This window comes from Zingiber officinale, chromosome 6A, assembly GCF_018446385.1.
Source record: "Zingiber officinale cultivar Zhangliang chromosome 6A, Zo_v1.1, whole genome shotgun sequence".
Classification (NCBI taxonomy): Eukaryota; Viridiplantae; Streptophyta; class Magnoliopsida; order Zingiberales; family Zingiberaceae; genus Zingiber; species Zingiber officinale.
The window spans coordinates 89,084,547-89,094,402 of NC_055997.1; the positions used below are offsets into that span (position 1 = coordinate 89,084,547).

Sequence of the window (9,856 nt, forward strand, 5' to 3'; positions counted from 1 at the left end):
TTGCCGGTCACAATGGGAGCTCGTGTTGTCAATTTATTATGTGTTCATTTGGTTGGGAGTTGTTTCCTTACCTTTTTACCCACTTGTGCATTGGTCACTGAATCACGTATCCATACCATTATTGTCTACAGTGCCTTGTCACTTTATTGATCTTTGCATCCTTTATGCATAGGCCATTATGATTTACCATGATTACGTGGAAGAAAGATGATAAATAACAGAACAATTTTTATAAAATTAACAGGACAGTTTGCTTAATATTAATCAGGTAGGAAATTTTGCAAGTAGAAAGTGTTGGATCGAGACGTGCTAGAAGGAGGAGGGATGAATAGCGCTTATGACTTTCACTCGTTTCGGATTGGTAAAACACTCGAGAAGTAGCAGCGGAAATAGATAAAATAACAAACACACAGAAGACTCCAAGATTTACTTGGTTCGGAGCCTAGGGCGACTTCTACTCCAAGGCCCGCGATCGTTGATCGCTTTCGGTGTGCAACAACTATAATATTGCAAATCTTTTACAATTGATTATTACAATAAGTGCACTAATGAAAATATACCGACAGTACAAGAGATGTAGACGTAATCGCTGACTGTCGAAGTAGCAGAGCGTTGCAGAAGCGTTTTGGAGTAGCACACGGAAGAGCACAGGTTTTTCTATTCGAGTTCTGTCTTTAAGTTGCACCCCGAGGCTCCCTTTTATAGCTCTGCAAAAACTGATCCAGATCCCCAAGGCTCGGGATCAAGTTTGACTCGAGGAGGATTGGTCGACCGATCACCGGTTCGGTCGACCAATCAGATGACCTTCACCTCATCTGATCCGCTCGCTCCGCCTCGATCCGGTCAAGTCTCATCCTCGGTTCGGTCGACCGATCCCCTTGTTCGGTCGACCGATCAGCTCCTCTGACCCGATCAACCTAGTCTGATCCAGTCAACGCTGATCCTTGGTTCGGTCGACCGATCCTCTGGTCGAGCCTCGTCCAATCTCTGGAAGTTTGATCTGTTGGCTTGGGGGTTCGGTCGACCGATCCCAATGTTCGGTCGACCGATCCCGGTCAGACCTAACCCTGCATAAAAGTATTAGTTTCCTGCAAAACAGAGTTAATACACAAACGATAATATGTAGAAATAAATTTGACAGTCTCCAGATTGTCCGGGTCTGACTTCGGATTTCCAACTGGAAAATCCTAGGTCGACCCGACGCCAACTGTTCCCTCTACGAGGAACGCGTCCTCACCTACTCCAGTCAGGAGATTTACCTGTTGCTCAGCGTCCGGTCAGATGCTTCCGGTCTTCATGCTGGATGTCCGGTCCTTGACTCGTCCAGTCTTCCACCCAGTTCGCGACACCAGGATTTCAACCTAGGGTTACCGCCCCAAGGACTTTTGCCCGAAGCTCTGACCCGCCAAGACTTTCCGCATAGGGTTACCACCCCCTATGACCTAGGGTTACCACCCCCTAGCGTTTTCCTTTTGCCTAACCGCAGCTGGAACTTTCCTGAAATACTCAATCATCCACATTAGATAACAATTAAACTTAACTTTGAATCCCTTTGCCATTATCAAAACTTGAGTTCGATCGTCGGATGCTTCCCGCACCAACAATCTCCCCCTTTTTGATTATGGCAATCGAAATTCAAAGTTAAGAAAAAAATGCAATAAAGATCAACATAAATTAGCACAAGCATAAATAAAACATAAGCATATTAAAGCTCCCCCTTAATAGAAGCTCCCCCTTAAAATAATTTCTTTTTATTTTAAATTTTCTTTAATTTCTTTTGAATTTCCTTATATTCTCTCCCTTTGTCATATATCGAAAGAGAGTAAAATGGGTATAGACATAAACACTTAGCTCTTTTAAAATTAGTTTTCTTGTAAATGTTTAGCTAAGTTAGAAAATTTGCCATAAGTTTGGAACCACAATTTTTTCAAGGATTTTAAAATTTAAGTTTGAGAAGTAATTTTTAAAATTTTCAAATAATTTCCAAAGTATGCTTTTAAAAGATTTTTCAAATAATTTTTCAAGGCATTTTAAAAGATTTAAATGCAATTTTTAAATAAGTTTTTGAAATAATTTATCAAAGGATTTTAAAATAAGTTTTTGAAATAATTCTCAAAGGATTTAAAGTAAGTTTTTTGAAAATTTTCAAAGGATTTTTAAAAATAATTTTCAAAGAATTTTTAAAATAATTTTCAAAGGATTTTAAAATAATTTTTAAAATAAATTTTCAAAGTATTTTTAAAATAAATTTCAAAGGATTTTTAAAATAATTTTCAAAGTATTTTTAAAATAAATTTCAAAGGATTTAAAATAATTTTCAAAGGATTTTTAAAATAAATTTTCAAAATAATTTTCAAAGGATTTTTAAAATAAATTCTCAAAGGATTTTTAAAATAATTTTCAAAGGATTTTTAAAATAAATTTTGAACGATTTGAACTTATTTGAACTTAGATCCATCTCACCTGATTCTAAATTATCAATCAGGTAATCTTAAGTAATTTTGTGAGATGATTATTTTTAATTTAGGTTATTTCTAAGGATTAATTTACATTTGAGTTAAACTTAGGTTTTCCAATTAGTCAATTAAATATGTCTTTCCATGATTGATTCCCAGGTCAAGGCGAGGCTCTAGGCCTTCTTGGGTATGAGATCATCCACCCCTTCCTAGACAGAATCGCTCAAAGAAATATATATTTAATTTTCTTTTTGAAACTCCTAGATTTAACTAGCAAGTGTAAATTACGCCTAGATCCTTAAGTTATCCTAGTCTAAGCATGTATATTGCAAGGAAAATAAATAAACAAGCATCAATTAGTTCTATCTATTGGTAAAGATGGTCTTTCTATTGGCTCCCCTTGGATCATAGCCTCGATATGGTCTATCAAGGTAATGAATCTGATCCTTGAGGACCCAATATTGTCCAAGTCTAACTTGATTAACCAAGTTTGACTTGGGGGCCCATGCTTGAATTATGTTTCTATTATTTCTATTTACTAACGACAGATATGATTTGTACTTTGTTTTGGTCTTAAATCCAAGTCCGGATTTGTTGTAAATGACTCGCTATTTTCCAAGAATCAGATCCAGATTCTTGGAACCCAAGGTGAACCGTTCCAACGTGTCCTTGAGTTCTTTAATTTGAGTTTTCAAATTGGAATTTTCTTTCTCAAGTTGTTGGACTTGAGTTGAACTTCCAATTTGAACTGGCTCAATTAAAGAACTCAAGTCAGTCGCTTCCTTAAGGGATATTACCTCCTTTTGGAGTGACTTGACCCAAACATTGGATTTAGCTAATTTCTTAAGCAAGTAAGGAATTAACTTTTGCAAATCATCTAATTGAGTTTCGGCAAGTAAGGTACTTACAGTGGGGTTTGGTCCTTCGGAAACGAATGCGGATTCGTGGACTCGGTTTCTGACTCGCTCTCCAGTTCGGATTCGAACTCGGACTCTGTGTCGACAATGTTCGCTAGCACTGGTAACGTGAGGAAGCTCATCGGTTCTTCTTCGTCAGTCTCGGATTCATCTGATGACTCGGACCAAGTTGCCTTCAATACCTTTCTTCTTTTCTTCTTGTTTGGACAATCTGGCTTGTAGTACCCCTTTTGGTTACAGCCGTAGCAGGTGACTCCGGTCTTGTCCTCCTTGGTTGTTTGAGTCGCCTTTTTCAATTTACATATCTTCCGCACAAGCTTTACCAGTTCGGAAATAACCTCGTCGTCGTCTTCTGCATCTGATTCATCTTTGGACTTGAGTTTGGTTTTGCGCCTCAACGTCGGTTCACGCGTTCTGCTGGTACCTGCAACCAAGGTAACACCTTTCTCGGTCGGACGTGAGTTAACCTGTTCGTGTAACAAAACTCTGCAAATAATTCATCTAACTTAATCGAAGATAAGTCCTTGGATACCTTGTACGCATCTACCATGGATGCCCACAAGGTATTCCTAGGGAAGGAGTTTAAAGCATACCTCACGATGTCTCGGTTCTCAATTTTTTGTCCGATTGCATGTAGACCGTTGAGAAGGTCTTGTATCCGGGCATGAAGCTGGCTAGCCGACTCACCTTCCTGCATTTTAATATTATATAATTTATTGAAAATTAAGTCCCTCTTACTTACCTTAGCGTCGGAGGTACCCTCGTGTAGTTCGATCAGCTTCTCCCATAGCTCTTTGGCGCTTGAGAAGGGTCCTACTCTGTTGAGTTCCTCCTTTGTTAGCCCGCATTGTAGCATGCAGGTTGCTTTGGCATCGACTTCAACCTTCTTCTTTATACTAGCGTCCCAGTTGATGCATGAGACTAGTTCTCCCGCACCGTCACGTGGAAGTTCGAGACCGGTCTAGATGATAATCCACATCTCGACTTGCGTCTTGAGGTGGTATTCCATCCGGTTCTTCCAATAAGCAAAATCCTCGCCGGAGAAGAGTGGCGGGCGGACTGTGCTAAAGCCTTCTTGGAGGGTCATTTTAAACCTTGCACACAGAGAATACGAAAACAGAATATCCCAGGACTTGATCATGGATTAGTAGTGCAGTATGAAATTAAAAAATAAAAGAGAGCTCGAGTGGTGTTGCACCAACTTCGAGCAAAAATCAATTCGAACGAAAAACTAGATCGAAATATAGTAATTATACTAATTCCGATCGACTCCGAAAAATTTGAAAATACCACGAAAAATTTGCTTGACTGGTGGTTGCACCAAATCGAAGCGACCCCGCTCTGATACCAATTGTTGGATCGAGACGTGCTAGAGGGGGGGTGAATAGCGCTTGTGGCTTTCACTCGTTTCAGATTCGTAAAACACTCGAAAAAGTAGCAGCGGAAATAGATAAAATAACAAGCACACAGAAGACTCCAAGATTTACTTGGTTTGGAGCCTAGGGTGACTCCTACTCCAAGGCCCGTGATCGTTGATCGCTTTCGGTAGGCAACAACTATAATATCGCAAATCTTTTACAATTGATTATTACAATAAGTGCACTGATGAAAATATACTGACAGTACAAGAGATGTCGACGTAGTCGCTGACTGTCGGAGTAGCAGAGCGTTGCAGAAGCGTTTGGAGCAGCACACGGAAGAGCACAGGTTTTTCTATTCGAGTTCTGTCTTTAAGCTGCACCCCGAGGCTCCCTTTTATAGCTTTGCAAAAACTGATCCAAATCCCCAAGGCTTGGGATCAAGTTTGACTCGAGGAGGATCGGTCGACCGATCACCGGTTCGGTCGACCGATCAGATGACCTCCACCTCATCTGATCCGCTCACTCCGCCTCGATCCGGTCAAGTCTCATCCTCGGTTCGGTCGATCGATCCCCTTGTTCGATCGACCGATCAACTCCTCTGACCCGATCAACCTAGTCTGATCCAGTCGACGCTGATCCTTGGTTCGGTCGACCGATCCCAAGGTTCGGTCGACCGATCCTCTGGTCGAGCCTCGTCCAATCTCTGGAAGTTTGATCTGCTGGCTTGGGGGTTCGGTTGATCGATCCCAATATTCGGTCGACCGATCCCGGTTAGACCTAACCCTGCATAAAAGTATTAGTTTCCTACAAAACAGAGTTAGTACACAAATGATAATATGTAGAAATAAATTTGACAGTCTCCAGACCATCCGGGTCTGACTTCGGATTTCCAACCGGAAAACCCTAGGTCGACCCGACGCCTACTGTTCTCTCTACGGGGAATGCGTCCTCACCTACTCCACTCAAGAGATTTACCTGTTGCTCAGCCTCCGGTCAGATGCTTCCGGTCTTCATGCTGGACGTCCGGTCCTTGACCCGTCCAGTCTTCCACCCAGTTTGCGACATCAGGATTTCAACCTAGGGTTACCGCCCCCTAGGACTTTTGCCCGAAGCTCCGACCTGCCAAGACTTTCCGCATAGGGTTACCACCCCCTATGACCTAGGGTTACCATCCTCTAGGGTTTTCCCTTTGCCTAACCGCAGCTGGGACTTTCCTGAAACACTCAATCATCCACATTAGATAATAATTAAACTTAACTTTGAATCCCTTTGCCATTATCAAAACTTGAGTTCGATCATCGGATGTTTCCCGTACCAACAGAAAGTTTTGCTCTCACTTCTCATTCCTCATTTTCCTCCTTGATTATTATACATTCTTACTGTTGATCCATGATTTATGTGTACTATATCCACATTGTTCAACAACATAGAAATATAGCACCTAATTTGTATAACTTCGATCCAGATTCCAAAGGCCAATCTGTTATAGAATTTGGTCATCCAAGTTCGAAATGTCAAGTCAGCCTACATTAGCCAAGAACAGGACCATTATGTACAATATTTCAACCTAATCACATATGGCCAATTATATCAGCTCTAACTTTATCAATGAGACTTTTATACAGCATCTCTAGATCATACAAAATATAGGCTATCTCTGAAATAATGAGAAATCTTACTTCTTTGTTTTTCGCCTTGATTATTGTAGATTATTATTGTTGAACCATGATTTATGTTCATCGTTCAACACCATAGATAGAAATGTAGCACCCAATTTGCATTTCTCCAATCCAAATTCCAAAGGTCAATCTGTTATTGTCTAAGAATTTGGTTGTCCAAAAGTTGGCAATATCAAATCACCTTAAATTGGCCAAGAACGGTGGTACCTACATCATATATTCTACCAGATTCTCCCTGAACAACCGTCATCATTTGGATAAGAAGACGAGATTGTTGATTCTTCTAATTATGTCCAAATTTCCTACATCATATTCTACCAAAGATCCTACCTGAAGCAGCTAAGCATTTGATTGGAGACTTGCTGGTCATGTCCAAACCACAAGTATTGACTCTTCTACCCTGTCAGTATTATAGATAACTGAAAATTCGGTATACTATGTAGAGATTCATGGAGGAAAAAAATATATTTACTGGAATGAGCCTTCCCCCTATAGATAAGAAAGCTTTATGTCATGGATCACCTCAGTGAGACACTAGTTAGTCCCATCGCTTGACTACGCTTGAAGATCTTGTGGAGAGAGTTAGTTAAAAGGATGACTAAAAAGAGCTGCAGGAAATTACCTTGATAGAGCTCTCTGCCACATCTAAACCAAGTTCAACAATATTCATAATCCAAGAAACCCATTTGTGGACAATCTGGGAGTGTCAAAAATCATCTCAAGTGCCACCTTAGTCACACAATCAAAAGCCTTATCATAGTTAAATTTAAGAATTAAGGCAGTGAAGTACTGTAAGATAGAGGGGAGAGTTTACCTATATTACTCTGCTGTTTTTTTTTCTTGCTATTGTAAACTCTCATGCTGACATTTTGGAGATGGTTTGTAGGTCCCTCTGATCCTAGAAAGTATTTGGAACCTTAAAAGAACAGGATGCCTAGATGCCTCTGATGGTAGAAAAGGTTTGGAATCTTATTAATAATTTTTGGGGGGAATTCTAGTTTGATTTTGAGAACGGGGATATTTGGACATTTGAATTTTGCTGTGAAGTTTCTTTATGAGAAAGGAGATTTTAGCAACAAGATCCCTCTTTGGTTAAGTTGTTGCTACATCGTAAAGCAACTTACGGATACTCTGATGTTTTAGGATACATTCATGCTGTAAAATAATTCATACCTTCACTTGTAGAAGAAGATGTTTTATTTTAATCCTTAGTGAACATAACATAGTCATCAGAGCAATAAACCTACTATACTTATGCTATGAGTTAACCCTTGCATCTATTAAATATGTGATTGCGCATTCTTTTGGTTTTCAAATACATCCATGCAAACTATGTTGTCAATTTAACATACCATTTCGTTTAAGACCCCCTGTCTATCCCCTTTTGGCATGTCGAAGAGCTGCTGAAAAACTACAAGAACGTTTGCACCCTCCGCGTTTGAACGCCAATCTCATCGGACCTGGGAAACTCGCAATTTCATCACCAAAATCTCCCGCTATGACAAGGTCGTCAACATACCCAACTCCATGACCATTCTGGTGGCAAAGCATAATCTTACTGGTATATGAAACTTCACCAACCCAGGCATGGTGAGCCACAACGAGATCCTGGAGATGTACAGAGACTACGTCGATCCAAAATTCACATTGAAGAATTTCACACTCGAAGAGCAAGCGAAGGTGATCGTTGCCCAGCGGAGCAACAACGAATTGGATACCACCAAACTGAAAAATGAGTTCCCAGAGCTCCTCCCAATTAAGGAGTCGCTCATCGAGTATGTTTTCCAGCCAAATCAGAAGACACGTGCCTCCTAAGTTCGTTCGTTCAATTTGCTCTGCCAGTTCATCTACTCATTGAACAATAAGTTTGCAAATGATGCTTGATTATGGTTAAGCCCTTGATCCACATTCAGAATGAAGAAGAGAAGAAAAAGCCATGTACGAGTTAATTATCTGTTTTATTGATAGAGGAAATCATCCAAGAAGCAAATATTTTTTATTTGTAATTTTGATTCCTTTAATTTGGGTTTCAACAATCTTCATCCATATATATTTACAGATCATGATTAATAGTTAATCCTCGCCATTTTGTATATGTTTCTGGTGGCTACACTACATAGGAGGCTTGGACGGGGTGATCAAGATGACGAGGCCCGGGAAGACGTCGTCGGGGTCGTGTATGTGCGGGTTGCGCTCCACGATGAAAGGGTCGCCGCACTTGTCGCTGATGCTGTGCAGCGTCTCCCCCTCGCCCACCACGTAGATCTCGTCGCACGGCCGTGCCACTAGCCGCCCGCCGCCGGCCGGCTCGTCCAGCTGCACCGTCGCCTCCGCTGAGCCGCCTTCACGCAGCGAGCTGGCCAGGACGAGCGCCCCGAGGACCAAAGCGACGTACCACGAGGCGGCGTCGGCGGCGGAGAAAACGCTGGCAACGGGCCTCCTCGCCATTGGCTTACGCTGTATTATCGAGGGTGAAGTAGGCAGTGGTATTTATACAGAAACAGAGATGCACAGAATGTCAGTGCCGGATTCCTTGGGAAAGTGGGGAGGCCGAAGTTGTGTGGGAGTTCACGTAATGTGGAGAGAAGGATTTCGCATGGGCAGCGGTGGATGGCTGTGGTGGTGGTGGGGCGGAGCCACTCAGCCACCTCAAGTGCGGCCAGATACACTGGCTTGTGATTGCACGCTGGTGGTGCTTGTTTTGGGCCCAAAATGGTGATGGTGATGGTGATGGTGATAGTGATGGTTGGTGATTGATTGAGAATGTGGATAGATGCTTTGAAAATGGATAGTGGAAGGGCTGGCGCACAAAGACAGCACCAGCGTCGAAGGTCTGCCGTATATTGGGGTCTTTGTGTCTAGAGGAGAGGGTTTGCAAGATGCACGAATGATTCTGCTACTGCAATTTGAGATAAGGCATCGAAGGGGTTTGCATGCACGCGCACAAGATAAGTCGGCATTCAATAACAATAATTACTTGGCTAAAAATAAGATGAACGTCTATCAATTGCGTTTTTATCAGATGATGATCTTATTTTCTGATTAAATTCAAATAAGTGTCTCTCTGTGCTTTTGTTTACATCATCTTATTTTCTGATTAAATTCAAATAAGTGTCTCTCTGTGCTTTTGTTTTCTAAAAGTGATCTATCCAAAAAAAAATTATTATTATATTATCTGATGATTCGGCCCTATAAAAATTAGTAATTAATTTTTATAATTATAAAAACTAACATTTAATTTCTATAACGTGTGTAAATTAATTACTAGCTTCTACAATATATTATATTATCATTTGATCGTGTAGAAATAGGTTGCTAGCTTTTATAATTGTAAAACCTAGTAGTTAGTTTTTACAACCATATTTTATATTATTTTAATTTTAATTTTATGAGTGAACATAATTAAAATAATATTTCAACGAACAAATTTAACTAAATGATAA

At 40.7% G+C, this 9,856-nt stretch overlaps 1 protein-coding gene across 1 annotated transcript; it reads right to left on the minus strand.

Annotated features, from left to right (window-relative positions):
- Nucleotides 1–8,350: 8,350 nt before the first annotated feature.
- On the minus strand, nt 8,351–8,942 carry LOC121996859. Its single transcript, XM_042550998.1, has one exon. The coding sequence runs from the start codon at nt 8,859–8,861 to the stop codon at nt 8,526–8,528; it is 336 nt and encodes a 111-aa protein (XP_042406932.1). The 5' UTR covers nt 8,862–8,942; the 3' UTR covers nt 8,351–8,525.
- Between the last annotated feature and the right edge of the window lie 914 nt (nt 8,943–9,856).